The 18,646-nt window shown below is 34.6% G+C and overlaps 3 protein-coding genes across 5 annotated transcripts; 1 reads left to right on the top strand and 2 right to left on the bottom strand.

Annotated features, from left to right (window-relative positions):
* Positions 1-47: 47 nt before the first annotated feature.
* On the top strand, positions 48-6,546 carry gtf2h3 (general transcription factor IIH, polypeptide 3; the record flags this gene model as incomplete). Of its 2 annotated transcripts, none has more annotated exons than XM_079872199.1 (13): positions 48-188; positions 361-440; positions 543-649; positions 864-994; positions 1,181-1,243; positions 1,360-1,389; positions 1,579-1,607; positions 1,691-1,765; positions 1,861-1,914; positions 3,063-3,131; positions 3,210-3,345; positions 4,968-5,004; positions 5,100-5,233. In XM_079872199.1, the coding sequence occupies 13 exons, from the start codon at positions 179-181 to the stop codon at positions 5,167-5,169; spliced, it is 891 nt and encodes a 296-aa protein (XP_079728325.1). In that variant the 3' UTR covers positions 5,170-5,233. The 2 variants fall into 2 exon arrangements, with proteins under 2 accessions (XP_079728325.1, XP_079728324.1); XM_079872198.1 differs by lacking the exon at positions 48-188 and adding an exon at positions 6,476-6,546 and having other exon boundaries at positions 345-440; positions 5,100-5,197.
* dguok (deoxyguanosine kinase) lies at positions 5,276-13,251 on the bottom strand. Of its 2 annotated transcripts, none has more exons than XM_079872200.1 (7): positions 12,966-13,251; positions 12,639-12,745; positions 9,502-9,698; positions 8,597-8,744; positions 7,503-7,618; positions 6,446-6,545; positions 5,276-5,826 (listed from the first exon to the last, which is right to left on the bottom strand). In XM_079872200.1, exons 1-7 carry the CDS (start codon positions 13,105-13,107, stop codon positions 5,800-5,802), a joined length of 837 nt encoding a protein of 278 aa, XP_079728326.1. In that variant the 5' UTR covers positions 13,108-13,251; the 3' UTR covers positions 5,276-5,799. The 2 variants fall into 2 exon arrangements, with proteins under 2 accessions (XP_079728326.1, XP_079728327.1); XM_079872201.1 differs by having other exon boundaries at positions 9,502-9,695.
* Positions 13,252-13,343: 92 nt separating this feature from the next.
* mob1a (MOB kinase activator 1A) lies at positions 13,344-18,646 on the bottom strand. Its single transcript, XM_079872202.1, has 6 exons — positions 18,234-18,646; positions 17,309-17,475; positions 17,133-17,226; positions 15,568-15,701; positions 15,302-15,465; positions 13,344-14,160 (listed from the first exon to the last, which is right to left on the bottom strand). Exons 1-6 carry the CDS (start codon positions 18,245-18,247, stop codon positions 14,083-14,085), a joined length of 651 nt encoding a protein of 216 aa, XP_079728328.1. The 5' UTR covers positions 18,248-18,646; the 3' UTR covers positions 13,344-14,082.

Raw genomic sequence — 18,646 nt, 5'->3', positions numbered from 1 at the left:
CGCATGGAATGTTTCCCGCTCCCGCACAGCAGTGGCGCTGTGCACCTGATAATGTAGTTCGCATCCTAACAGTGAATACACAGAAGAAGATATCCGAACGGCACAAATGTTAACATATCGGATCAGAACACCAATGAAATACCGTTTATAGTGATGTAGAGATATAGGAATCGCAGCAATGGCATCAGGTTTGTAAATCATTAAAAAAAAAATCATGATTTTGAAATGTTAACAAGAAAACAACTTTTCATAAAAATAGGTGGAAGAATCTTAATTTTGGAAACTCATGAGCTGTGATGCTCTTATAGACATGTAAAACATGATGACTCGAGTGATAAATGAAAATGATAATGTTTGCAGAAGACGAAATTAATATTCTGGTTCTGGTGCTGGATGTCAACCCAGTCTGGTGGGGTCAGCAAGCTCAACGAGAGCCGAAGGTAATGTGTGCTTTTACTTCATTGAATGGGATTATGACCCTTGATTCATAACGTTTTCAAGATTTTGCCCATTAAAATGAACTTTTTCCTCCTTTCTTTCAGTTCACTCTTTCAACATGTCTGGACGCTTTAATGGTCCTGGCAAATGCACATTTAGTAATGTCAAGAACCAACAAACTAGCCATCATTGCAAACCTGTATCATGAAAGGTAGACAATTAACTGATCATTTATAGTTAACCTGCTCATCTCAGCTATACATTATTTATACACACACACACAAAATATCCTAAAATATGTCAGTGCCATTGTTTTGTCTCGAGATTCACATCATCTAATCCTGGCTTAATCTAAGCCCTGTCTGTGAAACCGGGCCATAGTTTACAAACATACACTAAAACTAAACTCTTTTTTTGTCATCAAGTCACTTCCTATATCCCAGTAAACAGTGGAAACCAGGGGATGAAATATCCGGAAGTACTGACGGCAAATATGAGCTTCTGTCCGCGACCAATGATCTCTTTGCAGAAGAGATTAAGAAACTCATGGACAGAAGTAAGTTATTTAAAGATTTTATTGTTATTATACAGATTAACGGAACTAAATGACTTGGTTTGATTAATGTTTTTCTTGTGCTGATTGGTTTGATGCATTTAGCCTAATATGTAATCCCATGTTTGATTTGCAGTGCATTCTGGGTGATACTACTCGAGTATAACTGTGTTTATTTCCTCTTAACAGCAGAAGTGTGTGGGAATCAGACCGACTCGCTGCTGGCCGTCTCTCTCTCCAGAGCTCTGTGCTGTATCCTCTACTGACCATCCTTTTATTTCACTTTAGACCTAAAGGGAGTTTTGTGAATAAGATATGTGCACACTTCTACTACACACTCCCAGTTTTCATTAATTTATGACTCTCAGACATTCATCGAGTCTCGAAGGAAGTGCAAGGTAAACACACTGTCATCATCTCTTCCACAGTGCAATGAAAACTAAGCACATATGATTCATATATTAGAGCGATGGTGCTATAAAGCAATCTGAATTTAAGATTTCCTAATGCTTTAATTAAATAGATCTCATTATTTGTATTGTGTGCAATTAATATTTGGACTGAATTCTCGTGTGTTTTACTTCCAGCTGGACAGGACATGAAATCAAGGATCCTGGTGAGCTCTTCTTCAGCTTTACCAGTATATATAACAGTGTTTAGGTCTATAACTGCATTAACACGCTCTGATTGTGATCTCAGGTCATTAAAGCGGCCGAGGACTCTACATTACAGTACATGAACTTCATGAATATGATCTTTGCAGCGCAGAAGAAGGTGAGGGTAACAACTGAACTAGCATCTTTACATGTCAATTATGTGTTCTTCTGATATTGATATGCATATGCTCCCATTATTCCCTGTTCATAAAGAATATCCTGATTGATGCCTGTGTGTTGGACACCGACTCGGGACTATTGCAGCAGGTATTTAGTTTGATCGCAGTGTTTAAGGCTTGCTTGCTTTTATTGATGTCCTTTTTAAATTTCACAGTAAATATAATTTCTTTTATTAAGATTGCTGATATGTCCAGTTGGTAAAGCTACAGATGATGATGATGATGATGTTAACACACGATACATCAGTGTGAAGCAAAGTGATAACGATTCGAATAATGCTGCAAATGATCTTTCAGACAGCATGAAGAAATAAACAAAATATGTATCTAGACTTAAAGGGATATTCCACCCCAAAATTTAAATTCTCTCATCATTTACTCACCCTCATGTATAAATATATATTTATATTTTATATTTATGCTCATCCCTGATGTATAAACACAAAGGAAGATTTTTAGTTGAACAAGTGAGTCTGTGAGTCCATATATAATGTGTTTGGATATTGGTTTGATGCTTGAAAAACTACACAGAAATCAAAATAATTTTTTAAAACTAACATCAGTGAACATCAGTGTTTTACTGTCGCGTAAGAAGTGCTATTTTAACATCAGTGTAAACCACAGGGCTTTAGGGGTTCAGGTTATCCTACATTAGGTTTATTAAACAGCAGAAACTGAATAATCAAATGTAGAAATAAACACTGCTTAGTCTTCACTGAATGAATTAAATATATCCTGATTCTTATTAAAGCTACAAAAGTTATTCAGCCGAGAGCAGTGAGTGATTTTCTGTCTTTTGTTCATGATCCCAGTTATTGCAAGTCATTGCGATATATACGTTTGTGATATTTTGATAATTTCAATATATTGTGCAGCCCTACTAAAAATCTTTGTTTGTGTTTATCTGAAGAAATAGTCATGTACCTTGGAGATGTCATGAGGGCGAGTAAACAATGAGAGAATTTGAATTTTTGGGTGAAATATCCCTTTAATGGTCCAAATTTCCACCGACTATTTCAAGGACATGAAGCGGAAGCAATTTTGTTACCACTATTTATTATATTGGTATTTGTTTAAACAAAATTCATGAGTCTTGCACAGATTTGCAAATGCATTAATGATTGCTCATAGTGTTTCCTGATGAAAAGCATGCATTGCACACGCTGAAGTGCAGACAAGCTGAGTGTTTTCAACAGTGCTGAAGTATTTGATTTGATTGAGTGTGTTTTTCAACAGGCTTGTGACATTACCGGAGGCTTGTATCTCCGAATCCCTCAGAAGATTGCTCTGGCACAGTATTTGCTGGTGAGATATTCGCATGTTCATCATGTCGTACAGGTTATTCAGTGTTGTTGAACGTTCTCATGTTGTGTGGTGTGTCAGTGGGTGTTTCTGCCAGACGCAGAGCAGCGGTCTCAGCTGTTATTGCCTCCTCCGGTGCACGTGGACTACAGGGCCGCCTGCTTCTGCCACCGCAACCTTATCGAGATCGGCTACGTCTGTTCAGTGTGCCTGTCAAGTACGTTTTCACTTTATTGCTTATTATCGGTTTGGAGAAACACATTTGAAGTCATTGGTGGGTTTAGGCTTGTTTCAGACTAGAGATGCACCGATATGAACATTTTGGTCAAACCCGATAATTCTTTGTATGTGACCCTGGACCACAAAACCAGTCACATGGGTCAATTTTTTGAAATTGAGATAATCTGAAAGCTGAATAAATAAGCTTTCCATTGATGTATGGTTTGTTAGGATAGGACAATATTTGGTCGAGATACAACTATTGTAAATCTGGAATCTGAGGGTGCAAAAAAATCTAAACATTGAGGAAATCATCTTTAAAGTTGTGCATTTATGTTGGCGATTGTGCTGCATTCACTCACAAAAATACATATTTACGGTAGGGAATTTTTAAAAAATATCTTCATGGAACATGATTTTACTTAATATCCTAATGATTTTTGCCATAAAAGAAAAATCGTTAATTTTGACCCATACAATGTCACATTGTTGGCTATTGCCACAAATATACCCGTGCGACATGTGACTGGTTTTGTGATCCAGGGACACACATATGAAATCCGATAACCAATATATTGGCTGATAAATCTAAATCCAAATTTTTTATATAATTTTTGAGAGCCTGATTATAAAAACAAAAGTCTCATCATTAAAAGCCATGTCCCAAGCACACAATTATAATGTTCTCATTATAATTTTATGTAGCCGATATGACAGATTTGCACTGCACATGTTGCACTGAACTGTGTTTTAGTGATTTCAATCATATTTCAAGCAATTCAAAACCATCATGGTGAACAGTGCGCATCTGAAGTGTCTCAGCTGAAGGAAATAATACATTATTTATCGACTTTAATGCATTGGGCAAATTTTCTTAGTGAGCCGATAACATTAAAAATGAACATATGACCCTGGATCACAAACCCAGTCACATGTTGCACGGGTATATTTGTGGCAACTTTAAAGGAGATTTTCTCAGTGTTTCGATTTTTTTTGCACCCACAGATTCCAGATTTACAAATAGTTGTATCTCAACCAAATATTGTCCTATCCTAACAAACCATACATCAATGGAAAGCGTGTGTATTCAGCTTCCGGGTGATGTATAAATCTCAATTTCAAAATTGTGACCCATGTGACTGGTTTTGTGGTCCAGGGTCACATATATCATCTGACATGGTGGCCGATATATCGTGCATCTCTATTTCAGACTCTAGTGTCTGTGCATGTGTTGAGCAAATATTACAATTTAAAAGAAATGTTTCCTATTTAAAATGAAATGTATTCCTGTGATAAAAGCTGAATTTTCAGCATCATTACTCCAGTCTTTATTCATATGATCCTTCAGAAATCATTCTGATTATCATCAATGTTTTATTTTTGTAGAAACCGTGCACTGAAATGGAAATCTTTAATTGAGGGAGTTTCACTGCTCATGTTTACAGTCTGAATACTGTAATCTGTTAATATGGTCTCTGATATCAAGACGTGTCACTTGATGCTGCGGACACAAGAAATAGACCTTTGGAAAATGTTTTTATTAACTTGAACTTAAAGATCCTTCATAGCAGGGTTATCTTTTAACATGCTTTGCATCTTTTCCTCCCTTTTGTTCACCAGTATTCTGTAACTTCAGTCCAATCTGCACGACATGCGAGTGAGTCTTTTCAACATCGTTTTGAAACATGTCTAATAGGGAACATGTGGTTTCGGCAACCTTTAACTAACGCTCTTGTGTTCCTCTGTTTATAGGACTGCTTTTAAAATGCCTCTGCCTCAGGTGGCTAAAACCAAGAAGAAGAAAGTGAAAACTGCAAACTGATCACATCCAGGTTACCTCATCAACAAATGTGTGTATTTTGATGAATAGCATACTTTTTTAACTGTGTAATTTCAGCTTTAGGGGAAATTGTAAAAAAAAAAAAAAAAAAGATTGATATGTTTATTTGAACATGTTTTGGTATTGCAGCGCACACAATAAATAAATGGGTTTTTTTTACACAAAAATAATAAAGTGTCTACTTTTCACATTCATATCTCACACATCAGAAATGAAGTGAAACTTTATTCAAACACATTTAGGTATGTAACTTTACTGAAATAAGTTAAGAATTAAAAACAACAAACAATATAAGAAATATCCTACTTATATCAGTATGGTCTCAAACTGGTTATAGGTTATAAAACGTAACATAGATAATGTCACAGTACAGTTTTCATGACGTATTACTGCAATGACGGTAAGCCATTATTGGTCATGTGTTATTTCTGTGCCCTACCTCCAACATTAACCAACTTACTCTGTGTAAACATTGAGAGAACCACATTCGAGATGAAGGTCTTCTGCAGAAAGACGTTTAGTTCTGTGATTGGATCCTCGGTTGGACGTTTCTGTCCTAAAGAGAGATGGTCCATGCAAAACAATCCTTGGGCTTCGGTTCCACGAGGCCGTTTATAAATCACTGAAAAACTGTCTAATCTAGATCAGGAGAAAGATATAAACTCAATACGTTGCTTCTGTGATGTGTGTCATATTGAAGCTCGTTTCTGCCACAAAATAAATCAATTAAAAAGGTAATTGTGTCTTTTTTTTATCTCTCAATTCCGGCTTTTTTGTTTCCATCATGGAATAAGAAAGGGAATCATGACTTTTGATACAGATATTTACAGACTTTTTTCCCTCACAATTGCAAGTTTATATCTCACAATTCATTGTTTTTTCCTCATACTTTATTTTTTTTGCGAGGAAATTTGCACAATCGCGTTTTGTATTTATTCTGTGACAGAAACAAGTTTCCATAGTGTCTACATATACAGAAATCAGAAGGATCTATATATATATATATATAGAGATTATATATAGATATAAATATATATATATAAATGTACTTATAAATATACTTAAATGTGTTTTATTATATATATATATATATATATATATATATATATATATATAAAAATAATAAAACACAAGTACATTTATATTTATTCAATAAGCAGATACTTTTAGACACTATCAAAGCAACTTAAAAATGAGGAAAATGCACAAAAAAATCTAATAATGCAAAAAATCTGTCTTTTTCCTGAGGAAGGCTTACCTTTGTTAAGAGATCGTCCTGCGCTTTCAGGTCCTTCTCAAACTCCACTTCCGCATCTAGAACCAACACAGGCACGTTCGCCAGGTGCTCGAAATGAACCCTGTGTGAAGAAAGAAGAGCACTAATACAATACTGTCGTCTTTTAAAGCTGATTTACAGCAGAACTGAACTCTGTTTGCATCACTGATCATTATTTTCCTGCTGTAAAGCTGCTTTGAAAATCTGTATTGTATAAAGCGCTATAGAAATACAAAAAGGTGGCTGTTCGGTGTACAAAATATTATTTAGAATCAGCAACATTCATATATCAGTAAAAATTCAGATTAGAGAGAATGCAATACACACACTAACATTCAAGTTTGGGGTTTGTAAGATTTTTTAAAAAGAAATTAAAGTCTCTTCTGCTCACTAGGTATTTATCAAATACAGTAAAAAATATACAGTTAAAAAAATACAGTAAAAACAGTGAAATTATTAAATTTAAAATAACCGTTTTCCATTTGAATATACAATCATAATTTATATCCTGTGGTCAAAGCTGAATTTTCAGCATCATTACTCCAGTCTTCAGTGTCACATGATCCTTCAGAAATCATTCTAATTATGATTTGCTGCTCAAGAAACATTTATGATTATTATTAATGTTAAAAACAGTTGTGCTGCTTAAGATTTTAGTTGTTTTCAGCATTTGTTTATGATTACAAAGTTCAAAAGAGCAGCATTTTTTTAAACAGAATCTGGTAAAATTATAAATGTCACTTCTGATCAGTTTAATGCATCCTTGCTGAATAAAATGATTAATTTAAAAAAAAAAATCTTACTATCCCCAAGCTTTTAAACAATAGGCTAACTACTGTCATACACTACACATCAGAGAAGGTACACATCTCTAACATAGGTTATTCGTCCAATTCAATGCATATTGTATGCATTACATTTCTTGTCAAATAAACAAAATCACTGGTAAAAAAACACACAATACATGTTTTGAGTATCGATACTCGACGTCAGCATCGATATATCAATACTTCATATCGATACGCCCCTCCCTACTCACTTTGTGGTCTTGTGGATGAGCCAGTCTTCATGTCGTGTGTGGAGTTTCTCGAGGTAGTCGAGCTGAATTCCCTGTTCCTCCTCTCGACCTCTTCTGCCTAACCTCTCCATGCAGATCTGCAGAACACAACCTTCACATTCAGCAACTTATTCAGCAACTTAAGTCCATTAACTTCACATTTATTCATTCTGAAGTCACGTATATCTGAAGCAACTTACAGACCACTCAAGACATGTTTATGTAATAATAAAAATAGACGTTTCTGACAGGTGTTTTGAATCACTGTTGTCAGTGTTGTGTCCGAGAGCTGAAAAATGATGGAAGGAAACAAGTCACATGATCACAATCGATCTACATTCCTTCATCTGAATGCTTAAAAAAAAGAAAGAAATGTATCCTTTGCTGACTACGATATCCCCAGGCAGGGAAGAGATAATCAGATCATTTGTGACCCTGGATCACAAAACCAGTCACGAGTCGCACGGGTATATCTGTGGCAATAATCAACAATACATTGTATGGGTCAAAATTATAGATTTTTCTTTTATGTCAAAAATCATTAGGATATTAAGTAAAGATCATGTTCCATGAAGATATTTAGTAAATTTTCTACCGTAAATATATAAAAATATTCTTTTTGTGAGTGAATGCAGCACAATCGCCAACATAAATGAACAACTTTAAAGGAGATTTTCTCAATGTTTCGATTTTTTTGCATCCTCAGATTCCAGATGTTCAAATGGCCCTATCCTAACAAACCATACATCAATGGAAAGCTTTTTTATTCAGCTTTCAGATGATGTATAAATCTCAATTTCAAAAAAATGACCCATGTGACTGGTTTTGTGGTCCAGGGTCACATATGGTTTTTATTGAGTTAATTATAATAACCCTGAACTCTCTGAATGTGAACTCGCTGACTTATCAGGTTTCAGACACAGCCTATTGTACACTTAAGCACAACCTGAACACTGCATGGACCAATCAGCATCCGTGACTGGAACAATCGTAAACAGCATATTTGACCACCATCATCATCATCATCATCATCATCATCATCATCATCGCCGTGAGCTGATGAAAGCAGTGCAGACCTGTGGAGATGCTCGGAGATATATGATGCCTTCCAGCTGAACTCGATGCCCAAACTGCTCCACCAGAAACGAGTGCCAATCTTGATACACAGCCCACTCTGTTGAGTTTATACAGCCGAGCTCAAACATGTTTAAAGCAAAGATGTACCTGAGAGAGGAGGACATACACACTGAACATGGTGACAATGAACATATTTAATATACCTCTGACAAAAAGAATTGTGCTTAACTGTATTGAATGTGCACTTGTACATCAAATCTTAAAAGTATATATTTTAAAAACCTGTACTTGCAGATAATATCATATCAATTAAATAAAAGGCCACTTAAGTGCATTTAAAGAGTTTCTTATCACCCTTAAGTGCACTTTGTAATCATGTCAAGTTAAAAGTTTAACTTTAAAGTACAACTTAAATCATTGTTTTAATGTTTTGTCGTGCTTTGAAGTACACGTATTTTGATGTCGACTAACATACTAAAGCACATGTGAAGTACTTGATTATCATTTTAAGTATTGTTTTATTCAACATTGCATTTAAATTTCATATATTTTAAATAGAATAAATTGCAAGTTTGCAACTATACAAATGTGTAATTAGTATTACAAATATTTTAAATACATGACATACAAGGTTCAATAGAAATGCCATGAAAGTATATTTTAGTTTACCATAAATGCTTGTCAGCACATTCAGTAATGCACTTAAACCATATTAAATAGACAATAGAAGAAATTACATATAAAGCTGTACTTAAGTGGCTCAAAAACTACTAAAGTCCAGCATTTAATAGGCTATACATTGGGGTTGCCCTAAAGTTAAGACAGTTTTTAGGATTTTTTGTGGAGTTTAGGATACTTCTGTAATAAAATAAATTTTTAACTGACAGTTTCATAGTTTCGTCACCTGTCACTGTAGACCGAGCGCTCGTACACGCGCACCGGCGAGCCCGAGGACTTCCTGGATCCGGCAGAAAGCGGCTGAAGATGCGAGCGCAAGCGACTCATGCAGGAGAAGGTCTGGAAAGTGTAGGACCAGCGTTTTGGATCATGATACATCATCTGTAACAGGTTACTGGTTGACTGAGGACAGTGTTCGCTCTGCTACACAGAAAACAAGACAAAGCACACGCTAAACAGTCGAACCAAAAGGTATTTGGATGAAGGCCTCACTTCATTAGAGAGAAGAATATCAAACCAAGTGGCACTTATTTTAACCCGTTCAGACCCTGCGTCCATTACAATGGACATCACATGTCAACCCCCCTTTTTTTTTACTTCTGGAGCATTTCACCTAGTTTAAAGCCTGCAGTCCATTAGATTGGACGCTTGTCATCCAATCAAATGGCAGTAAAGCTCTGCATGTAGTAATTATTAAAAAAAAAAACACTACTTTGAAGAGAAGCATGTCAGCACTTCACTCCAAACACAGAAGCAAGCAACATTTTCTATGGTTTTATTTAAAATTTTTTGATATGTTTGCCAGTATTTCATAGTTTGTATGTAAAATAGAAAGATTGAACTTATTAATTAAAGTTAAAAATCGATTGTAGAATTGCAAATTTTAAATCAGGATTTTTTCAAATGTGTCTGTCCATTAGAATGGACAGTGGGTTCAAAAGCCTGTTACTGAAATCACATTCCAGTAACTGAAGTCCAGTAATGCTGATTGCAATTTCTTATATAAAAAATCTACATCACAGTACCGATTCATTTTTGAAACTTTTTCATATGCAGAATATATAGTTCTTGAAGTGCTTGAACATATAGCTGATGGAAATATCTCAGATGCTGACTTTATGTGGAGTGATGAGGAAGATGGAGATGTAAGAAAAATATCCATATTTAAAACTGTATAAAGTCAAATGACTAGCTTCCGGCCAAATGAACATACGGATTTGACTTAAATCTAAAGTGTAACTTGAATGTGAATATCTTTTTTACACAAACGCATCGCTTCGCTTCAGAAGGCCTTTATTTACCCCCCAGAGCAGTGTGGAGCACTTTTATCATGGATGGATGCACTTTTATGGGCTTTCAAAACAGAAACAACCATTCACTGCCATTATAAAGCTTGGAAGCCAGGACATTTTTTAATATAACTCCGATTGTATTCGTCTGAAAGAAGAACGATGTCACATACACCTAGGATGGCTTGAGGGTGAGTAAATCATGGGTTAATTTTAATTTTTGGGTGAACTATCCCTTTATCGGTATAGTACACCCAAAAATTATATTTGTCATCACTTACTCATCCTCATGTTGTTCTAAATATGTGTGAGTTTCTTTATTCTGCTGAACACAAAAGAAGATAATTTAAAGAATGTCAGTAACTAGACAGTTGACAGTAGCCACTGACTTCCATAATATTTTTTCCTACTATAGCCTATATTTTCCTTACAACTACATATTATATTATTATGATATAATATTATCATTATTAGTAATTATTTTGAAAATTATGATAATATTTAGCAGTAATGTATCAATATAGATATTACAGTACAATACCGTATAATTAATTACAGCAAAAGCAGAACAAATGACGAAATACAGTAAAAAATACAGTAAAGTACTATTTGGTAGTTTACAGTACTGATCTTGTGTTCTGTAAAGTGAATTACAGTACAGTTACTGGAAATCGAAATACAGTAACTTGCTGGCAACCGTGCTGCCAGTAATGTACTGTAGAAATACAAGAAAATCGTTAACAGAGAAATTGTTTCAAAGATGCACACAGGAAATTACTCTAACATGAATGCATTGATTGATTTTGATTGGTTTATTTTGTAATGAATAAACAAATGAGCGATCTATAAAGCAAAAACCTTACAAATAAAGTTGAAATGTTGTAATGTTCAAGTTTTTGATCTAAAAAAGAAAGATGCGCAAAGAAAAGGACTCTAACATGACCATATTGATTGATTCTAAGATATTTAGTTTGTTACAAACAATGTGCAATCTGTAAAACAAAAACCTAAAAATTAAAGCTGAAATGGTATACTGTTGAAAAGTTTTTGACCTTGAGAAAAAGCTTTAAGTATATATTAACAATTTTTATGTTTATTATTTAATTTTATGTTGGCACATTTTTGTGAAGTACACCTGTTTTGACCTGACGTCCATTGAAATGGACAAAAAAAAATTACAATTAAGGCCAAACATTTTTTAATTTTTTTTTATTTGGTCTCATTTATAGAAGCCTCATGACCTGGGAAAATGTACTTTTATATTTTTCAGAAACTTTAAACATAATTCAGGTCTGAATTAAAGAAATAAAACAATAGGTGTGCACAAACACACTAAGGTCACCATTAAATCAAAATAGACAATTCTCCGAGACATTCTCATATATATATTTTTTTTTTATGGAATATTGCAGTATTTATTATAGATGATTTATCTGTGCACATCATTCTTTGTTTTATTCATGTACCTCCTAATCTTGTATCAAAATATATTTCCCTCCCTCTTGCAGCGACATCTCTTCTCTTATGACATAAACAGAAGCTTAAACCGAAACGGCTTGATACACGAGAATGAACCTCATTGGTTCTTGCTGAAGCTCAAACGTGCTGCGTAACTCGAGAATGAACCTCATTGGTTCTTGCTGAAGCTCAAACGTGCTGCGTAACTCGAGAATGAACCTCATTGGTTCTTGCTGAAGCTCAAACGTGCTGCGTAACTCGAGAATGAACCTCATTGGTTCTCACATATCAAGCAAACATGCTTGAGCTTCCATTGACCACAACTGATGTGTGAGTTGATAAATGTTTATATGTGAATAAAAGCTCAAATTCAATCTGTTCATCATATAGAGTGATCGTGTCTCTTCAGAAAATTTGGTCTAAACATCTCAATTCATATGTATTAGTTATATGAATTTTTTGAAGCGTCAAAGTGGTAGTTGCGGAGCTGTCAATGAGAGACAGATGTCTTACGGGTTTGGAACGACACGAGGTTGAGTAATTAATGACAGTATTTTCATTTTTGGGGTGAACTATCACTTTAAGTTTACGTCTATGACTAGTCTATTACACTGACCTGGTTGGTTTGTTCCACATTTTGCCATTTGCTGACGGGCTCTGCGATCACTTCCCAGTCCTGTTCTGTGTTCTGTAACAGTCTGGCAAATGTTGACTTCCCGACCGCTTGAGATTCAGAAGACACACAAGAGACTTTATTAGCAGGGTAAAAAAGGCTTTATGTAACCCAAAACATTGGTAACATTAAATTCCAGACACATTTACACACAACTCAAGAACACTCATCAACTATTTTTTTTCTCTAAATTGCATTACGTACCTCATTACCACAGGTATAGGCATTAATAATGTAAAAATATAACTTATATAAACAAACAAAACGTACCAATGTTTCCTTCGATTGAGACCCTCTTTATTTGACCGCTTGTACTCATTTGTTTGCGCGCCAAACGGTAAAGAGAAGAGCTCGAGAAAAGACGTGTTGTCTTTCTCACACTCATCCCTAACATATTACAGAAAAATAACATTTACATCATTCATAAGCAAGACCGTTATGACCATTTTAATTGCGCCCAGCAACTTGGCAAAAGCGTGCTTCCGGTTAAGGAATGTTGTAAGTTTCAAAATAAAAGTTTTTCCTTTTTAAGGAACGTTAAATGTCAAAATAAAAGTTTTTTTTTATTGGCAAATCGCAAAAATAAAGAAGTTTGAAACTTACCAAACTTACAACAACGTTAAAAGAACAAAAACAAAAACAAACAAACAAAAAAAAAATCCTTTAATACAATACTTGTTACAGTGCACTTTTTGTAAGATGTCTTAAAATACCAACAACGCAAAATTCAATAAGATAAAAAGTTCAGCAAGTATTAATGAATAACCATTTCATAATTTAAAAAGCATTTGGGAATCTTTACCAACTTCATTGGCTAGATTCTAAATATTAACAGGTTAAAATGCTTTTCAAGAAAATCTGATGGTCTAACATGATAGAAAATCATTATTGTGACAACAAATAAAAATCACAAAGGAAAAATAAAATTTAGCATGAAATACTGCTGGATATAAATCCAACTCTTGTAAAAGGTATTGTAATAATCTTCACTGTTGAACATGCAATCACATAAGAAATGAAAACATTTGTCTTCAAACTTGTACAAAACAATAAAAAAAACGAAAAATAAAACAAACCTTTCTCTTTTTTCCACCTAAACATTATAAAAAGCAGGTTTTAGTTGTACTCCCATAAAAACTAAACTCTGATATGGTTTCATACCCCAGTCCATCACCAATACATGTCAAAAATAAGGGCTACAGTGTAATACTGACAACAGAAAAAACAGAGTTTTCAAAAAAGACTTAGGGAAGCACAGCTGAGATATTGCAAAGACTTTCACTGTGCACTAACAGCAATTTCAGATTCCAAAAAAGTGAACAGGGAAAAAAGAAAGGCTCTCTGGAAAATGCATTAAGGCTGCCGAATATGGTATTAATAGCAGTTTCTATCTATCCTTGCTGCCTAGTTTCTCAATAAGGTCCTGAAGGGGTGCCAGCTCTCTGCGATCGATGAGATTGAACTCCTATAAAGAATAATCAAAAACAGCAATCAGTTCAAGAAGAGTCTTGCCCAAACTATTAAGAAATCGTCACAGGTACATACTGTTACCTATGCAGTACCTCTCCCTCTGTGTATCTGTTTTACTCCACCCGTTTCTTTTTGTTTTGTTTTTAAATTAGGTACATAAGGTTCTCTTGAGTATGTGTTATGTTTGATACATTTCAGGGGTTTGTTCTTCAATTTCCTGCCTTTTCAAACTCTAAATAAAACTATCCACCTTATTCCTACGCCCCATGACGCTTTGCGTGAATTATGGGTGTAACTTCTGTTAATCTGTAAACAATCAGTGAAAACGCTCGCTCTATGAACGCAATACGTAAAAAAAAAGTGTCACAATGAGATGACATTAATCTACTCACACTTCAACCATCGAACATTAAAAGGACATTTAAAAGTGTAAAAGCATCAAAAAAGTACTTTCAACAGACCAAATAACCCTAAAAGCACGAGTCTTTGGTTAAATATCACTGTAGTAATATATATATATATATCTGTATTATGTAACTTATGTTGCCTTAATCAAAAATGTTCATTAACTTCAGCATTCGTGAAACTATTTGTATTTGAAAATCTATTTGTCTATAGTGATTTCCATCATTTTGACAGATTATATATTTACCTGTGAAAACAAACAAACCTGGAAAGAGACGTGAGGATTTGAGGAGAATAACGAGAGATTCTTCCAGTGAATTATTAATTGGAATATATCGTAAATTAAATTCGGGAGAACAGAGCACAAATGTGCAGCATATGTTGTCCTTTTTCATACTTTTACAGCGGATTGCAAAGGGAGAGAAGAAAATAATCACGAGGAAAAGAAATCAGCGACTGAAAAGAGCGCAAGCCATAGATATTCATTTGTTATAACATGTCACGTTAAAATAACAAGTATAACGTTATTCTCATGATGTCTGAAATAAATCATGAAGGGAAATTGACGATCAGCTTTATTTGTAGGGCAACCTTATGATTTGAAATGATTCGTTTCAGCCTTTTTGAATGGAAGTTCCCCAAACCGGAAGTGCCGCCCATAATTCAGCACGCAGTGAGCTCGTCAGGAATAAGGTGGATAGGATCTACTGGATGTGTGTTAATGCACTGACCTGTACAAAGAAGATGAAATGCTTGAAGGAGGTGTTGAGGTGAGCTTCCTCCTGAAGCTGCATGACCGAGTCGAAGTGCTGGTGGTAAATATGAGCATAAACCCTGAACAGACGCTTCAGAATAGTCTTCGCCACGGACATGAAGTTCTTGGGAAACGGAACGCCTGGAAGGAGTAAAGTTAATTTGAGAAGTTCTTTATTTGGCCGAGTCTGCGTGAAAAAAGTTGCACTGTGAATTCAGAACAAGTGGAATGGATCAAACGAACCGATCTTGGATGGGAAGAGGGTTTCGTCATCCAGCTGATCCTGAACCCAGGTCATCAAGTAGTCGATGTACTTGGGCGCAGAACACTTGATGGGTTTTTTGATGTTGGTCCCGTCAGCCCAGTGATATTCATACCTATTGATTTATCGGGCAAGACAGAGATTTTTTTGTATACCATTTATACTATTAATATATATATATATATATATATATATATATATATATATATATATATATATATATATATATATATATATATATATATATATATATATATATTTATTTATTTAATATATATATATATAAAAAGTGCTGTCAAATCAATTGTGATTAATCGCATCTAACATAAAGGTTTGTGTGTGTGTGTGTGTGTGTGTGTGTGTATATATATATATATATATATATATATAATAAATAAAGATTAAATAAAAGATTCTAACATAAAAGTTTGTTTATATAATATGTGTGTGTATATATGTATATACAGTACTGTGCAAAAGTCTTAGGCATGGTTTTAAGTCAGTTATTTCTATCTTTTGCTGTAGTGAGTCAGTAGGAAATATCAGTTTAGATTTCCAAACATTCTTTTTGCCATTAATTGTAATAATCCAGTGAGATTTGTGTTTGCACAAGGAGTCTGACAACAGCCGGTATGATCTGATCTCACCATCATCGAGTCCGTCTGTGATTACATGAAGAAACAGAAGAAACTGAGACAGACTAAATCCAGAAGAACTGCGGGAAGGTCTCCGAGACGCTTGAAGAAACCTTCCTGCAAAGCTACAGGACTGTGAGAAGCACTGGCACTTGTGTTAAAATGCTGTAAAGTGAGAATGCTTTCAAAAATAAAATCACAAATTGAATTTATTTATGATTTAACTTCTATTAACTAATTCAAATCAATATATGGTGTAACGACCCTTTGCGTTTAAAACGGCTTTTGTCCAGGTACACTTGCGCATAGTTTTTCAGGAAGTTTTGCAGGAAGGTTTCTTCAAGCGTCTCGGAGACGTTCCCGCAGTTCTTCTGGATTTAGTCTGTCTCAGTTTCTTCTGTTTCTTCATGTAATCACAGACGGACTCGATGATGGTGAGATCAGATGGGGGAGGGGGGGGGATATTAACATGCCTATGACTTTTGCACAGTGCTGTATATATATACATACACACAAATACTGTTTTTATACAGTATATATATAGTACTGTCAAGTCAATTAATAAGGATTAATAACATCTAACATAAAACTTTGTATTTATATAATGTGTGTGTACATATAAAAACAGTATTTGTGCCAAGCAACTTAAAGGTGTGCTTCTAATCGAAGATAATTTCCCTTTTTCGCCTTTTGAAACTTACCAACCTCATAACGTTAAAAAAATCTTTTACAACAATAATTGGTTAAAAACTAACTTAACTAACTTATTTTAAAAATATATAAATGTTTATGTTTTAATGAACAAGGCAGCATAATTCATGAATGCCACCAGTTTTTCAGCCTACTATTCATTTGTTATTTTGCTGAAGGGAAAATACTAAAAGCACTGAAGAGACGCTGTATTATTGTACCTGGGTCCTGCAGACATAACAGAGCAACTGATTTCTGTGCAGAATTCAGTGATCGTGCCGTAGAGCATGTTGATCTGGTTGAAAAAGTCCACAGCTGAAATAAATGGGTACGGATTAAATGTTATAATCATGATTAAATCAATTATTTTCTCAACAATACTTCCATACACACTCACTATTGACTGCAATCCATTCATTCAGGTCTTCTCCCTCCGGTAACATCACAGCGGCTCGAAGATTACCACTTCCTAAGGTGGCCTCTGCATGTTTCAGAAGCTCATACTGGTGAGAGCCTTCTGGGATATTCTTCTTGGGCTTGAATGTCTTTGATGAACGGTTTCCACTATGATAATAACAAGATATGTCACATGTTGCATCAAGAGAGAAAAATGCAGAGATGTGGTTAAAACTGATTACACAATCAACGGAACTCTAGAACTGAAAAGAAGAAGATTTGCAATTCAAAAAACGCTGAGTCGAAACTTTCATGCTTTTTATAGAGATGTATTAGGGGAAAATAATTTATGCCAAAAGTAAAAAAAAAAAAAGAAGAAGTTAAAGTGGCTTTTTAATATTATCTAAAGCAGTGCCATTTCTTTTATATAATGTTCACAGTTATGCTTAGCCCATTTCGTCACATGAATGTGATATTTTCCAAGTAAAATAAAAAGTTGTATGAGAAAAATAAAAATAAACTTTTGGAATCAATGTTATAAAAAAAGAATATGACGTCAGACATCAATTTGTATTAATGTTACAGCCTAGAAATGAAGTTAGAGACATATCCAACCCAAATAATCTCGAATATACACATTCAAAGAAAAGATGGATCGTAGATTGCTAAGAAAAAATACACACGAGTCTTCCATATCCAAGTTAAAGGAACTTTTCATGCTTGTGTATTGAGCAGAGCATATTTACGCCATATTCCGAACACAGGAACAGATGTCGACCGGAAATGTAGTTAGTTTTAAAAGTTTAATGTTATCGGAAATGTTATTTGGTTTATTTTTTGCTGGGTGCACTTCCACATTACATATTATCTGCAATATGCGATTATGAAAAAGAAAGTATGAACAGTCGCATCGGCTAAATACTTACAACAAGAAACTCATATCCGCTTCTTTTCTTCCCTCTTAAAACTTTTATAAGGCGATACGACTTTCTACTGCGATAAAGTTAATCCGCAAAGGCCTTTAAACACTATTTATAAGTAGGCCTACTCTTCGAAGTTCGATGTTTCACAGACGAAAGATATAAGTAGGCGTAGAAGACAGATTCAGGAAATGTCTACGATTGGTTCCCTTATAGTGATATGAAACCATAGACATAAAACGCCTAAGTTACGTTCTGACTAAGGGGAAAACCTCCTCATCTATACGAATCGGATATTGTTACGGTTTTGTTCGTTACTTTTAACTACAATTACATAACAATTATTAGTACAACTGTAAGTCAAAATCTCCCCGTCTGCCAAAACCTTATATTTACACTGCGCATGCGCATTCTGAATC

The sequence above is a fragment of the Squalius cephalus genome, assembly GCF_949319135.1.
Source record: "Squalius cephalus genome assembly, chromosome: 5".
Lineage (NCBI taxonomy): Eukaryota > Metazoa > Chordata > Actinopteri > Cypriniformes > Leuciscidae > Squalius > Squalius cephalus.
The sequence above is the reverse complement of the archived record's forward strand: the minus strand, read 5'-3'. Positions and strand labels throughout refer to the sequence as shown.

Coding starts and splice junctions, on each gene's coding strand:
- mob1a (XM_079872202.1), bottom strand. Junction 17,227..17,308: donor TGAATGGATTGCAGTCAATA/GTGAGTGTGTAT, acceptor CATTTATTTCAG/CTGTGGACTTTTTCAACCAG. Junction 14,161..15,301: donor ATTTCATCTTCTTTGTACAG/GTCAGTGCATTA, acceptor TATTCTTTATAG/GAGTTCAATCTCATCGATCG.
- dguok (XM_079872200.1), bottom strand. CDS start 13,107: ATGTTATTTTTCTGTAATATGTTAGGGATGAGTGTGAGAAAGACAACA. Junction 7,619..8,596: donor ATCTCCGAGCATCTCCACAG/GTCTGCACTGCT, acceptor TGTGTTCTGCAG/ATCTGCATGGAGAGGTTAGG. Junction 5,827..6,445: donor AGGACGATCTCTTAACAAAG/GTAAGCCTTCCT, acceptor CTCCTGATCTAG/ATTAGACAGTTTTTCAGTGA.